Here is a 15,417-nt window from a genome sequence, read left to right on the forward strand (position 1 = left end):
CTAGGTAACGGTGCCAGTTGAACTAGACGTTTTTCACCAATAGTAAGGAATTATTCACTTAGAACAAGCTGCTACATCTTGCTAGAGTTACTTTTATGTTACTTTAGTCTAATTTCAAATGTGCTAAAATGTTTGCAACAGAAACTAGATAAGAAATACTTGGCAAGATTTTGTGTTTTTGGTTTATTCCGCTAGTTTTCTTCAGCCTGCAGTGCTCAGGTCAGCAGCCGTCACATGACGAGCCTTGAATCAGCTGCAGATCAGACGTGGAGGACGTCAAGAAGGAGAAGAAGAAGGAGTCCAGTGATAACGGACAGTAACTCCTCCTCTGCCTGGTTCTGATCCAATAGGAGCGCGGTGTGGGCGTGGACGGGTTCTGTTTACTTCTGTCCTGCAGAAAGTGGGACAGACTGAAGGCTGCAGCTGTCACACCGACAGGGATCCACATGAGCCTCTGCAGCACAACATTCAGGGAGACCTCTGTAAGGTAGGAAGACTCTCTGCATAAAAGTCTTTCTGAATCTGAAGCTGGTTATTTAACCACATAAGTTACAAATCTGGAGTTTATAGTTCAGAAACAGCAGATCAGAGTTTGTCGAAGAGAATTGGAGCATGGCAGCTGATGGCGTTCAATTTGAGATAGAGGAACTAAAAGAAGAAAAACAAATCAACACATCACACCAGGGGTGTATAAATTTGGCTTTTCCATCACAAGAGGGCAAAGAACCCAAAAATTATATTCAAGTAAGAGCAGCACTACTGCAGCAACATGTTTCTACTCAAGTAAAATTCAAAAGTAGCAAAAAGGGCTGAGTAACTGATGACATCATCAATCCCTTAATATCCAGAAACTGCATAACCAGGTGGACCAAAATATGAAGTTTGGTGAAAATTTTGGTATTTTAAGAACCAAAGTGACAATAATTAATATAAGTAACAAAAATTAACAAAATCAGGCTGAAGAAAATTCTTCCAAATCAGTTTGAATAAAAACTTCAGAAACTTTAACAGAAATAAATAAAAATCTGCATGATTAAGGCGGAACACAAACAGTGTGGACATGTTGGAGTTTTACAGCTTCATACAAGACAAGCAGTAGATTTTGTTCTGCAGCTGTGAGTTTGATCTGGTGGATTTCTGGTTACAACTTGTTTGTTTCTCATTCAGTGGGTAGAAAATACAGAAGTTTTACTCAAGTAAAGGAAATGATACGTGATAATAAAATTACTGAAAGTAAAGATAATCCCAAAAGTAATTTTAACAAATGATTAGTCAGGTAAATGAGTAAATGTAACTAGTTACTGCCCATCTCTGTACATCGCAGGTGCTGATGCAAAGTTTTTAGGTAAAATCAAGTAAAGTTATTATCCTGATTAAACATCATATTTTATGTCGTAGTATTCTAGTTGAGGAAAACATGTCAAAAGTTTTACTGAAAAACTGACTTCGCTGCCAATTTAATTTATTAATCTTGGTGTTTTTAAGGAAAGTGGCACCAACAGAATAAGTTTGTTCAATCAAGGCCCAAAAACAATTTGAAAACTGAATGAAATTTCTTTTAATACAGAGTTTTTGGATTGTTAAAAAAAATAAACAAGAAAGAAAATCAGACAACTTTAATTTCTTGATTTTATTTAAATCTTTCTGTTAGTATTTCTTGACATTTTTTGGCGCGGTAGTGTTGTTGCCTTGTCCCACATGACAGAAGGTTTGGCTGTGCAGCTTAAATATCGTCATTCTGCGGTTTCTGAGTGGATCCGTTCCTCTACCTGAGTCAGGCTGTCCTGACTCAGACCTCCAGGTGCCGGCTCGGTATTTAGGGTAAGGCCCAATTAAAGGGAGACCTGCTCTAGACTGACTAATCTAAATTAACTGCAATCGTCTCCTGCACCTGCTTGGACAGGAAGCGACCAGCTGCTGCTCAGATCTGGCATTAACACGCCATCGGGTCCAAACCGCAACGCCGCACTGCAAAAACACAACATCTTACACAGTTAGTTCCTACCGCAAATATCTTAATACACTTGAAATAAGACAAAACTAACTTACAGGTAGTAAGTTAGTTAGGGTTCTGGTTTTCAGCCAGAAATAGGAGCTTGTTCTGAGTTAATAATTCCTTTATATTGATGAAAAATAAACTTTTTCATCAATATATTATAAATTTTCACCTATATGTGTTGTGACAGAGTATTAGGGCCATAGTAGGAAAAAATAATAAAAATGACAAGAACAAACCGGCATGAGAACAAAGCCAAAATATTACAAGAATAAAGTCGTAACATTATGAAAATAAAGTCAGAATATTTCTAGAATAAAGTCATAATGATGTAACAATTAAGTCGTAAAACTAAAGTCACACTATTATGACTTTACTGTGGTGATATTATTTTTAAAATGAACTTAGTTTGGCTCTAATACTGTCATAGAAAAATATTTTGCTATAAATGAAATAATTTGCCAGTGGAAGTAGTATTTTTTAATCAATATTAAGGAATCATTTACTCAAAATGAGCTACTATATTTTGTCGAAAAGTGACTTATAAGTTAGTTTTATCTTATTTCAAATGTATAAATGTATTTGCACTAAACTTAGACTGAATTAGTTGGTACGGTTTTGTGTTTTTGCAGTTCTAAGTTATAAAAGCAGCAGGGAGCCGATCAGTGAAGCAGGAGTTATTGACTGTGGAGGTAAATACATCAGTAAGTGTTTGATTTTAGAGTTAGAAAACACAGCAGTTTTCTGTTTGTGGTGATTGAATCAGCAGCTGCTTTAAAAATAATGAAAACAATGAATGATTCAAAGTGATCCGCGTTATTTCGGCGCATCGTTCGCTCTTCCGTTTATATTCAAATGATTTACAACGTCACAATCTGAGTTTTTGTCTTTGTCAGATAAACACAGTCATTCAAAGAGAAAAACGTCTTTTTCAGTGTATTTCATTTTCTTGCTGTGAATTTTACGGCAGGTTGTTGAACTGCGTTTGGCTTTGATGCAAAAATGATCCAGTTTCCATTACAGACGAGCGAAAAACGGTCAATATTCCGCTAATGTCGAAAAAACCCTTTGCTGTGTTTCCATTAAATAAGATGCGCGATTAAAATCCTCTTATTTGGATATGTTTGTCTACGTGATAAGTCATTAGAAAACATGGCGCCAGCTTCCTCCAACTACTTCCTGTCACGTTCTTCTTCGTGGTTTGCGCCAACTCCAACATCCGGTTCCTTAAGGTGCGGTTCGAAAAGTGTTTCTAGCGCCCCTTAGTGGAATCAACTGAGAAAGAAAAAAACATTTAATCAAAAAACTGTTGTTTTTTTGGAAAGATGCTTTTTGTGAGCATTTTCAAAATGTCAAATCGCGCAATTATATGGAAATGGAAACGCAGGTAGTGTTGAAATTCCTCCTTCTTAAAGAAACAGTGCGAAATAAATGCATTCATTGCTGGGTCCAGTTTCTGTGCATAAACATGTAATTATAACGATCACAAGTTCTGGTTCCCAGAAATAAACATGTGTGAATTAAATCTTCCTGTTATTTTGTTCAGAGATGCATTTATTCATATTTTTCTTTAATTATTTTTAAACTTTAGGACTTTTACCACTTTGTTCAGCATCTAAAGCAGACAAAGTTCAACAAACTTTGGTCCAATTTAAAATCCAAGAAAAGGAAATCTGATAGTTTAGATGCCAAACCGAGTGACGATGTTTCTTTTTTCTTTTTCCATATTTTTTGTGAGATAAATGCAAACTGTGATTTAAAATTATATATATTTAACCCTCCTATTAGCATCTTTTTTTATTCCTTTTAAACGTTTATTGCAAAATCAACAGACCAAGTCAAACCAAATAACTGTCTAATTTAGAAACACTTAATATCTGGAGTTTTATTATTATTACTATTTCCAGATGTGTTTAATTCTAGTTATAAAATATTAATTTGGGAGCATCAAGTCCAAGTATTGCATAAATATTTCCAGATTTATATAAAAAAAGAGAGAAATAGTCCTGCTCTGCTTGAACTTGTACACAAAATCTTTAAAAAATAAAACACTTTTTCATCACTTTTTGTAAAATTATTGTTATTTAGAGACAAAATATTCACTTGGTTGGGTTTTATTTTCTGTTATTGTTCCTCACAAATCATGAAATAACAGCAAAACTAAAAATATTACCAAGTATTTTAGGTCTAGTTTCTGGAGCAAATATGTTAGTGCACCTGAAATAAGACAAAAACTTTATCAAGAAAGAGGAGCTGGAGTTTAGTCAGTCATTCTTTAATATTGATTTTAAAAAAGCATTTTAAATTATTAAATATATATAAATATAAGGGCTGCACAGTGGCGCAGTTGGTAGCACTGTTGCCTTGCAGCAAGAAGGTCCTGGGTTCGATTCCTGGCCGGGGTCTTTCTGCATGGAGTTTGCATGTTCTCCCTGTGCATGCGTGGGTTCTCTCCGGGTACTCCGGCTTCCTCCCACAGTCCAAAAACATGACTGTTAGGTTAATTGGTCTATCTAAATTCTCCCTAGGTGTGTTTGTGTGTGAATGGTTGTTTGTCCTGTGTGTCTCTGTGTTGCCCTGCGACAGACTGGCGACCTGTCCAGGGTGTACCCTGCCTCCCGCCTGGAACGTAGCTGGAGATGGGCACCAGCAACCCTCCCGACCCCATTAGGGACAAGGGTGAACAGAAAATGGATGGATGGATGGATTTTAAATTATTTAACTTAATAAGATATTAATAAGGGAAATAATCTGCCGATGGAACTAGTGTTTATTTTTTATAAATATTAAGGAATTACTCATTAAAAACAAGCTCCTGTATTTTAATAAAAAGTTACATGAAAGTTATTTTTGTCTTATTTCAAGAGTATCAAGATATCAGTCAGTTCTAGAAACAAGGGAGAACAAAGCGAATTTCTCTTTATAATGGCCCATAATTTAATTTTACTTAATGATTTAAAGTTGAACAAACTTCGGCTCCTCTATACTTAATGAAATATTTCATCCTATTTGATGGTTGCTCTGAATATTCATGTTCAACGAGCAAATGATGCAATTTGTCCTGGGAAAAATGTAGAAAAACAGGTGGTTATATTATTATTATTATTATTATTATTATTATTATTATTATTTTCCTCTGCCTGTCAGCTTAACGTCACACGCAGACTTGTTGCCATGGCAACCAATAAACAACAGATTTACGCTCCTGAATTTCCATTTGGCATCATTAGGAAGTGATCGCCTGAACTCTGGCGGTGGATCATTAATCATCTGAAACACCTGCACTTCTGCTCACCTGTCAGAACATTTATGTGGGTCGAATTATTTTTGTGTTAACTGAACCAAAATACTCCGAACTGCGCAGCAACAGCGCATGCTGAGGTGATAAAAGTTAAGTTGGCATAACTAAACCAAACTCCATTTTCTTTACATATATTTTTTGATAAAACCTTTTTACTGACCTGTGACATGTGATCCATTTGGACCTTGTTATCTTGCTATCATAGTGTTGACAATTATTATCAAAACTTTGCGTCTCCTTCTCAGATTCTTTGCTTGATTGCGTCATTTCACCGACCGCGACAGCGCTGTATGGCAAGCCGTTTTAACATACATTCGGTTTTGCCGCCCTTACATTCCAGATATCTCAAATTGTTTTATGACTAGACGTTTAGCGATTTGAGATATCTCTAATTATATTTTGACTAGATAAAATACTTATTTGAGATATCTCTAATTACATCCTGACTAGTCGAAATGACGTCAGATTTACCATTGAGTTGTATGGAGACTTCAATTCAAATCTCTACAATGAATTGGTGACTATCTGAAATCCACATTTCAGATATCTACAATTAAATTACGACTAGTCATAAAGTAAATTCAAGATATCTTGATTTTAGCTTTGACTAGTCATAATTCTAACTAAAGATATATTGAATGACAACATAATTCTTTTTTTTTTTTTTTCTCCGAAGAGTTTTTGCGGCGCTAGTGGCTCGTATTTTTTCCACAGTAGACAGACAGGAAGAAGGGTGAGGAGAGGGGGGAAGACATGCCACCACAGCACGCCCCATGACAACATAATTCAAGATATCTTAAATTTATTTTTGGATAATAAATTTATCCAAATTTATTTGGATAAATTTGGAAAAATGTAGTTTTGACTAGTGAAAACTAAATTATAGACATCTGAAAAGCAAATAATGACTAGATAAAACTACATTAAAGATAACTTGAATTGTAATTTTGACCAGTCAGAATTCCTTTTAAGATATCTCTAAATAAATTAGAGATATCTTGAATTACACAGCTTTTTTATTTAAGATGTCTTAAATTAACATTCTGACTATTCAGAACGACATTACTGATATTTTCAATATGTATTCTGTATAGTCAAAACGTCCCTGACTTATGTGGCAATTTGAATGTTTGAAATGCACAACTTTCATGTTGAAAATGCTTTTAGCTTTTCAAAGCTGTTTTTAAGTGCATTCGGTTTGTCGGAAATGAATAAAGAGGGTTTTTTTTGCAGATTTGAGAAGCAGTCTTATAGTTGATGAAGGTTTGTTTTCTCTGCATTTCCAACATTGCTGAGCTTTTCTACGTTGTGGCATTTACTGACTATTTTGTACAGGAAACATAAAATTCTGCAGGCGACTATTTGGACAGCACTAAGGGGCTTCCATGCAATTCTTAATTCAGATATCTAAAATTGTAATTTTGACTAGTCATAATTAAGTTCAAGATATCTTAAATTGTAATTACAGATATGTGTCTGTTCAATTGACGGAGGACTTGCCATTTACGTTTTACAAAGGAATTTTTAAAAGCATTACTTGTCTGTTAATGCTTTGAATGCAACATGCCGCTGCAGGTACATAAAGACAAAAAGGGTCAAGAAAAATTGGTGGGGACTGTCCACCCCAGTCCTTCAGGAAGTTACGCCTATGAGGTGAATATTTTGTCACTAAATATCCGTAATTTAACCAAACGTGATGGAAAAAGGTTGTAATTTTTAGAAGGAACCGTAATATCTGTGTTTTATTTTAAAACCAAACATTTCCAGGCGTCTCTTTAGCTAAACATGAGCATAAATATTCCTCCTGGTGCTAACTGGGACAGAAACAGGAGAACTAGCCTGGATCATTTCGGGATGTGTTGTTGCAGCTGCATCCTGGCTGCAGGACAAGGCTGCAAAGCCAAACGTGAACAGGCAGCGTTGGTGACCTACTTAGAGCCATCAGACGGGTCCGTGAGACGTTTCAGGAAAAAAACAGGCGTGGTTGTTCTTCAAATCCCATCCATACGATGCCGTATTATAAAAAAGAGGGTTCATTCCTGCCAGAAAAGTCAGAAATTTGAGACAAAGCTGAGAAATATTTCAGAAAAATTAGGAAATTTCTGAGTTTTAAAAGTCAGAAATTTGCTAGAAAAACCTCAGTTTTTTTAAAATTAATCTTAGAATGTTTCTAGAAAAACAATTACTTAGACTTAGACTCAGACTGACTTTATTGTCATTTTGCATGCACAGGGTGTATACAGAAAGACATTTTGTTGCATACGGCTCAGGACAGTGAACCATTTCTTAGTTTCAAGTTAAAAAAAATTCCGACTTTTAAAAGAAGTTTTTTCCAGTAAATTTCCAAGTGTTTTTTGTAAATTTCTGACTTTACAAAATTTGAAATTTTAGTCTCAAAATCTTAAATTTTTTTCCAGCAAAGAGCCGACTTTTCAAACTAAGCAATTTCCACATTTTCTAAAAATATATTAGCTTAACCTCAAAACTTCTGTTATTTTTTCTAGCAAATGTTTGTCTTTCCAAACTCAGAAAATTCCACGTGTTTTTCAAGAAACTTCTGAGATTAACGCCAAAATTTCAGATTTTAACTTTTCAAACTCTGAAATTTTCAAATTTTTTCTTGAACATTTCTGAGATTAATCTCAAAATTTAAATGTTTTTCTAGCAAGTTTGGAGTTTTCAAACTCAGAAATGTAATTTTTAAAAAATTAAATGTACTATTTCGTTTGGCAGAAATTCACTTCTTTTTCTCCTCTGTCTGCAGTGGCCATAACAGGCCGTTATATCTAAGTTAAGTTTTATATAAGCAAAAGAAGAAGCCAAAACATTGTATCTGTCCTGGTTCGGTGGAGCTCCGCTGCAGAGGCCCAGTCTGTAGAGGCCAGCAGGTCAGAGGTGACATGGCGTCCAGCTCGGCCGCCAGCTGGTCCTCAGGTTTTATGTTGGCCTTCTGCAGAGCCGCCATGCTGAGAAGAAGCCGGAGCGGCAAAACTCGACATGTGGCCTGGAGCGAAACCTGGCAGGACGCAGATGTCATGACAACTGCCGACAGAGAGGAGTGGGACAGCCAATCAGTGACTCAGGTGAGGCAGCAGAGGAAAACATGCTAAATATGCAACGTTTCTTTAAGCTTTTCCATTATTTGGATTTGAAAAATATGCTTTTTTGCACAAATTAAAATTGTGCAAAACAATCAAGAAGAGTGGAGGACACACGTCCACTAAACACCAGAGCTGGGTAGTAACTAGTTACATTTACTTAATTACATGAGTAACTTAAAAAAAAAACTATAGGAATATTTTTATTGTGCTGTACTTTTTACTTTTACTTGAATAATTTTATTATGAAGTATCTCTACAGTCATGGCCAAATGTTTTGAGAATGATTCAAATGTTAATATTTACAAAGTCTACTGCTTCAGTTTTTATAACGGCAATTTGCATAAACTCCAGAATGTTATAAAGAGTGATCAGCGTAACAGCAATTAATTGCAAAGTCAATATTTGCCTAGAAAATAAACTTTATCCCCCAAAACACATTTCAACTTCATTGCAGCCCTGCCTTAAAAGGACCAGCTAACATTGTTTCAGTGATTGTTCCATTAACACAGGTGTGGGTGGTGATGAGGACAGGGCTGGAGATCAATCTGTCATGATTAAGTAAGAATGACACCACTGGACACTTTAAAAAGAGGCTGGTGCTTGGCATCATTGTTTCTCTTCTGTGAACCATGGTTACCTCGAAAGAAACACGTGCAGTCATCATTGCACTGCACATAAATGGCCTAACAGGAAAGAAAATTGCAGCTAGAAAGATTGCACCTCAGTCAACAATCTATCGCATCATCAAGAACTTCAAGGAGAGAGGTTCCATTGTTGCCAAAAAAGCTCCAGGGCGCCCAAGAAAGACCAGCAAGCGCCAGGACCGTCTCTTAAAAGTGCTTCATCTGCGGGATCGGGCTACCAGCAGTGCAGAGCTTGCTCAGGAATGGCAGCAGGCAGGTGTGAGTGCATCTGCACACACTGTGAGGCGGAGACTCTTGGAGCAAGGCCTGGTCTCAAGGAGGGCAGCAAAGAAGCCATTTCTCTCCAGGAAAAACATCAGGGACAGACTGATGTTCTGTAAAAGGTACAGGGAGTGGACTGCTGAGGACTGGGGTAAAGTCATTTTCTCTGATGAATCCCCTTTCCGATTGTTTGGGACATCTGGAAAACAGCTTGTTCGGAGAAGACGAGGTGAGCGCTACCACCAGTCTTGTCTCATGCCAACTGTAAAGCATCCTGAAACCATTCATGTGTGGGGTTGCTTCTCAGCCAAGGGAGTCGGCTCTCTCACAGTCTTACCTAAAAACACAGCCATGAATAAAGAATGGTACCAGAATGTCCTCCGAGAGCAACTTCTCCCAACCGTCCAAGAGCAGTTTGGTGATGAACAATGCCTTTTCCAGCATGATGGAGCACCTTGCCATAAAGCAAAGGTGATATCTAACTGGCTCAGGGAACAAAACATAGAGATTTTGGGTCCATGGCCTGGAAACTCCCCTGATCTTAATCCTATTGAAAACTTGTGGTCAATCATCAAGAGACGGGTGGACAAACGAAAACCTAGGAATTCTGACAAAATGCAAGCATTGATTGTGCAAGAATGGACTGCTATCAGTCAGGATTTGGTCCAGAAATTGATTGAGAGCATGCCAGGGAGAATTGCAGAGGTCCTGAAGAAGAGGGGTCAACACTGCAAATATTGACTTGCTGCATTAACTCATTCTAACTGTCATTAAAAGCTTTTGTTACTCATAATGTGATTGCAATTGTATTTCTGTATGTGATGACAACATCTGACATACACACATGAAAACCAGAGGGCAGCAGATCATGTGAAAATATAATATTTGTGTCATTCTCAATACTTTTGGCCATGACTGTACTCTTGCTTGAGTAAAACTTTTGGATTTTCCTCCCACTGAATGAAAAACAAACATGTTTTAACCAAAACTTCACCAGACAGACACACACCTGCAGTTTCTGTTGTTAAAAGGTTTACGCAGTAGTTCGGGTTTGGACCCGGAGCCTGCAGGGACACAACAAACCTGTTTTTTACTCTTCTTTTGGTTCCTGCATTTTGGCGAAATTACAAAAATGCTAAGTGCAAGCCTGAATCTGCTCTGCTGGGACTAACACATTCAGACTCACATCGTGTTGTTTGTTTCTCAGATCGGCGACCTGGAGTCTGAGGTGGATCAGCTGGTCGGAACCGCTTCTGAGGTTGTGGTTCTGCCTTTTGCTGCGCCAGGGAAGCGGGAATCGTTCTCCATCTGTGAGCCGCAGGAGGAGCTGAACCCGAGTTTATGGGCCACTGACGACAGGGAGGTGGACCAGGGTGAGCCGCACCGCAGAAAAAAAGCACTGAGCATGTAAACAAAGCTGGAAACGAGCAAATTAACACAAAACTCATGATTTATTCAGCTAAATGTGTTTTTACTCAACATATCACACTCCATTTGTCTGAATCTCATTTAGTTTATGCTAAAGGAAATGGGTTTGGAGCATATTACTCCTTTAGTCCAGGACGATCACAATAACAAATTTTACTTTTATTTTATTGCGATAAACGATAATTGTGTCACTGCAGAACATGAGTATTGTTTTTTACATGTTTTGTTCTTTTTTATTTTTAGGAACATTTTTACTACGCTGTACGTTTTATTTTTACTTGAGTCATTTCATGATGAGGTATCTACGGTGGCCGACAGGTGCAAATGCGCAGCAAAAGAGAAAACATGCAAACAAACAAAAAACACGCGCACAAATTAAATGCGGCAAGCAAAAAGCGAATGAAATGCAGCAAACAAAAAGTGTTGAAAACGGAAGTGCTCCAGACCACTAGGGGGAGTCAAAGAAAATAGTATTCATTTCTATGGGACCAGATGCAAGATTCAGAGAAAGAAATTTGAAAGAAAGTAAAGGTACGTATTACTATATTTCTTTTCAGATACGCCGTCTTTTATAATATTATAGAATAACAGAATAATTTATGGGTAGCGTGATAGACTTTGTGTCAGTCATACCGTTCTGGGCTCGGTCTCGACTCTTTGACTCCCCCTAGTGGTCTGGAGCACTTCCGTTTTCAACACTTTTTGTTTGCTGCATTTCATTCGGGGGTGTCTTCTTTTTTGTTTGCGTCTCTCTTTTTGTTTGCTGCATTTCATTCGCTTTTTGCTTGCCGCATTTAATTTGTGCGCGTGTTTTTTGTTTGTTTGCATGTTTTCTCTTTTGCTGCGCATTTGCACCTGTCGGCCACCGTAGGTATCTATTCTCCTACTTGAGTCAAATTTCTGGATTTTCTGCCCACAGAGTGAAAAACAAACATGTTTTAACCTAAAATTCACCAGACACAGACACATACCTGCAATTTCTGTCAAAGTTGTATAAGTTTATTTATTGAGAGAAACTGATTTGGAAAATTTTCTTTTGCCTGATTTTTTTGTTATTTATCTGAATTATTGTCATTTTGATCCTTAAAATCCCAAAATCTCCACTTAACTTTATATTTTGGTTCATCTGATGTAATTTTTAAATATTAAGATAATTTGATCAATTACTCAGTACTTGAGTAGACTTTTTACCAAATACTTTTTACTTTTACTTGAGTAAATATATGTTGAAGTAGTGCTACTCTTATGTGAGTATAATTTTTGGGAACTCTGCCATCTGAGTAATGACACAAATGTGTTTTATATTTTTCTGTAGAACTTATTCATTCATTCATTTGTTGTTCACTTGCCATTTACTCAATAAAGTTTCTTAAGATGAGAGAATGTGAGGAGAGGAAACGGAACTGCTGTGTAAACAGACTTCAAAATAAAAGCATAAATATAAACAGCTAACTAACTTGAATAACTATTACAAGCCGGTAGCACAGATGTCGAAACTTTTTCTGCTGAAAAGTTACAAAACAGCCAAGTAAATTAGTTCTTATTAGAGAAATTTAAGAGCTCTAAATGTTTCCAAAGTTAGCAAAAAATGCTACATCGCTAAATAAAAAAATAGCTCCGCTGTTAGCGGAGTAGCAGAAGTGTGCCCAAAATTGGGTTTCAGCATGGATAACTTAGAAGATTTTAAATGGTTTAACTTTATGATTTTTAAAGGTCCAGTATCATGTAAAATCAACTCTTTTAAACTTTCTGTCAGGCACTTAGCATGTTATTCCCTCATCAAAAATAAGATATTTTTGTACAGTTCTGGCTTAATTATAGCTCTTCAGTATGTATTTTCCTGTCAGCGATTAATTGATTACTAAATTGGTTAATGATTATTTCAGTTACTGATTAATCACGATTAATCCGATTAATCGTTCCAGGTTTAAATTGAATCCTTATTAAATCATTGCACTTTCGTCTCATTAATGTAGCACATTTGTGTCTTAAATAATTCGTAACCCTCCGTTGTCGTGGAGCTCTGGTTTTGAGAACTCGTAGAATAAACATGTTGTTCTTCTTCTCTTCTCAGTTTTTGACTGGGTTTGGGACGAGCGCTGGAAGTCGTCCGGCGCTTCCCTCAGCTGCGACGACAGGAAGGTGAGCTTCCACTCGGACTACAGCTGCGGCACGGCCGCCATCCGCGGCAACAGGGAGCTTTCAGAGGGCCAGCACTACTGGGAGGTGAAGATGACTTCTCCTGTCTACGGAACCGACATGGTCAGTTTCTTTAAATCATTCAAACCTGAACCTGGGTCGTGGGGTCGAGGATCCCGCCCCCATTTCCCTGCTGGAGGGCAAAAAACTGCTAGCAAACGATGATTAGCATAGCTTTTAGTTGTTAAATTGTCAATATAATGCGCTAAATCATAAATGTACGTCTGATATTTAAAATATAAATGGACGCAGGGCTTTGCTACTAATTGTCTACACTGCTACAGCTAGACAACAAGGTCAGGAAAAAGTTTTAACTAAGAAAACAATAGCGAGGGAAGTAGGTCAGTTATGCTAGCTTGACGTTGACAACCATAACTTATGATGTGGAATTAGATGTTTTGGTTCAATTAAAAACCTTTAAAAAGGGCGACACCAACTCTGACAGATCATCACTACTGCAGGTGTTTAAATTAGCTAATCAACCACCACTGTGTTGATTAGCTAATAGCAGCGTAGCTAATCTACCACAGCGATCACTTATTAATAATACCAGGTATTAGATCCCAATATTATGGCTCTATATGAAAACCTTTGCAAGACACTGAACACTGATGTATTTTCTGTCTGCTCTCTGCAGATGGTTGGGGTCGGAACCTCTGAGGTGAACCTGGATAAGTTCAAGTTCAGCTTTGGCAGCCTGCTGGGCCACGATGAGGACAGCTGGGGCCTCTCATACACAGGTTTAACCTCTTCCTGTTCACATATCTGGATTTTTATCCATATGAACAGATTTTAAACCAAAAATAATGTTTATTTGAAGGTCTGCTCCAACACAAAGGAGACAAAGTGAAGTTCTCCCCTCGGTTCGGTCAAGGCTCGGTCATAGGAGTTCACCTGGACACCTGGCACGGCACTTTGACCTTCTACAAGAATCGGCACTGCATAGGTAACGGTTGAAGAAATCTGCCATTGTAGCTCTGATTTAAGGTTTAAAGGGCATAAATAACGTGGGACGGTCTGCTGCTGTAGCAAAATGGTTCCTGTCTTTATGAAACTGAAATATGAACCAAGATCAAATGTGGGGTTCCTCAAGGTTGCGTAGTCGGGCCACTTTTATTCAGTTTATCAGAGATAACCATCCCAAACTCGTTAAGAACTGCAGCATGTCTTAACGATATGCAGAGCCGGCCCAAAACGTAAGCAAACTCACCACCGTGATAAAATGCTTGAATTTGAACAAAGACTAGAGATCTAGAGCTTTAATATTTGTTTATTGAGAAATCTATCAAATTTAATTCAATTGCTTCAGCAGTGGTGAGCACCAACAATGCTAACGTTGTTACCTAAAAATGCATTTTGCCTAAAAATACTACAGTATATAAGAAGTTACAAAGTTACTTGATTGTGCTATGAAACACATATTGCTGCCCCTTTAAATGAATTTTAAAGCTTAATTTGTAAAAGTGTAAAGAATAATCTTTATAGCTTGATTGTTCTGTTAGCATAGCTGGATTAAAGTTATTGTTTACTTCAGTACTTTCAGTTTTTGCTGTATTTGTTTCCTCTGAATTATTTGTGAAGCTAAACAGATAAATGAATGCTAACAGGTGTGGCTGCTACCAGGCTGCAGAGCAAGAAGTTCTACCCGATGGTTTGCTCCACGGCCGCTAAGAGCAGCATGAAGGTGATGTGCGCCTGCTACGCGCCGACCTCCCTGCAGTACCTCTGCTGCGCCCGGCTGCGCCAGATGTTGCCCAGTTGCCCTGACGTGGTTGACGCGTTGCAGCTGCCGCCGGGCCTGCGCACCGTCCTGCAGAGTCAACTGGACTGGGTGTTCGCCCTCAGCAGCGGCCCGGACCCGTCCGAGGACGATGACTGCATGCAGACAAGCGTGCCTTCCAGCCCAAGTGCCTGTGCCGAGCTGGCGCCTCAGGATCGGCCCACAGCATGCCACTGTCCGCCGACTCCGCCGAGCAGCGACTACGACAGCTGCTGCTCCGACCCGGAGGATTATCAGTGCAAACGATGCCGCTGGACGTGACCCGCTTGCGTTTGTGCTGCAAAGCTTATTCTACTACTGCCATGTTTGCTCTCATCGATGCTCACTACACTGCAAAAACATCAAATCTTAACAACTATTTTTGGTTTAGTTTCTACTGCAAATATCTTGGTACATTTGAAATGATTAAAACCAACTTAGAAGTAACTGTTCAGTAAAATACTTGTTTTAATAAGTCAATAATTTGATAGTATTGATGAATAATTACTAATTCCTTTGGCAGATAAATTAACCTTTAAGATGGGAAAAAAGTCTTGTTACAAGTGAAATAATCTGCCAGTGGGACGAGAACTGGGTTGCTAGGTAATGACTGAGCTTGGCTGGGGTTGCTAGGTAACGACTGAGCTTGGCTGGGGTTGCTAGGTAACGGCGCCAGTGGAACTAAAACGTTTTCATCAATATTAAGGAATTACTGACTTAAAACAAGC

The 15,417-nt window shown here is 38.0% G+C and overlaps 1 protein-coding gene and 1 long non-coding RNA gene across 3 annotated transcripts; one reads left to right on the forward strand and one right to left on the reverse strand.

Moving 5' to 3' along the window:
• The first annotated feature begins 19 nt into the window (after nt 1-19).
• On the forward strand, nt 20-15,377 carry spsb3b (splA/ryanodine receptor domain and SOCS box containing 3b). Of its 2 annotated transcripts, XR_003597949.1 has the most exons (8): nt 20-487; nt 8,254-8,380; nt 10,511-10,676; nt 12,806-12,993; nt 13,568-13,670; nt 13,751-13,876; nt 14,538-15,322; nt 15,353-15,377. XR_003597949.1 is itself a non-coding variant. In XM_028036954.1 (7 exons), the coding sequence occupies exons 1-7, from the start codon at nt 447-449 to the stop codon at nt 14,969-14,971; spliced, it is 1,185 nt and encodes a 394-aa protein (XP_027892755.1). In that variant the 5' UTR covers nt 20-446; the 3' UTR covers nt 14,972-15,345. The 2 variants fall into 2 exon arrangements, 1 of the variants encoding a protein (XP_027892755.1); XM_028036954.1 differs by lacking the exon at nt 15,353-15,377 and having other exon boundaries at nt 14,538-15,345.
• On the reverse strand, nt 1,616-5,964 carry LOC114156509 (uncharacterized). The gene is made up of 2 exons (XR_003597952.1): nt 5,458-5,964; nt 1,616-1,968 (listed from the first exon to the last, which is right to left on the reverse strand). It is a non-coding gene; the product is annotated as an uncharacterized LOC114156509 (long non-coding RNA).
• Nucleotides 15,378-15,417: the final 40 nt, after the last annotated feature.

Source organism: Xiphophorus couchianus, chromosome 2 (assembly GCF_001444195.1).
Source record: "Xiphophorus couchianus chromosome 2, X_couchianus-1.0, whole genome shotgun sequence".
Taxonomy (NCBI): Eukaryota; Metazoa; Chordata; class Actinopteri; order Cyprinodontiformes; family Poeciliidae; genus Xiphophorus; species Xiphophorus couchianus.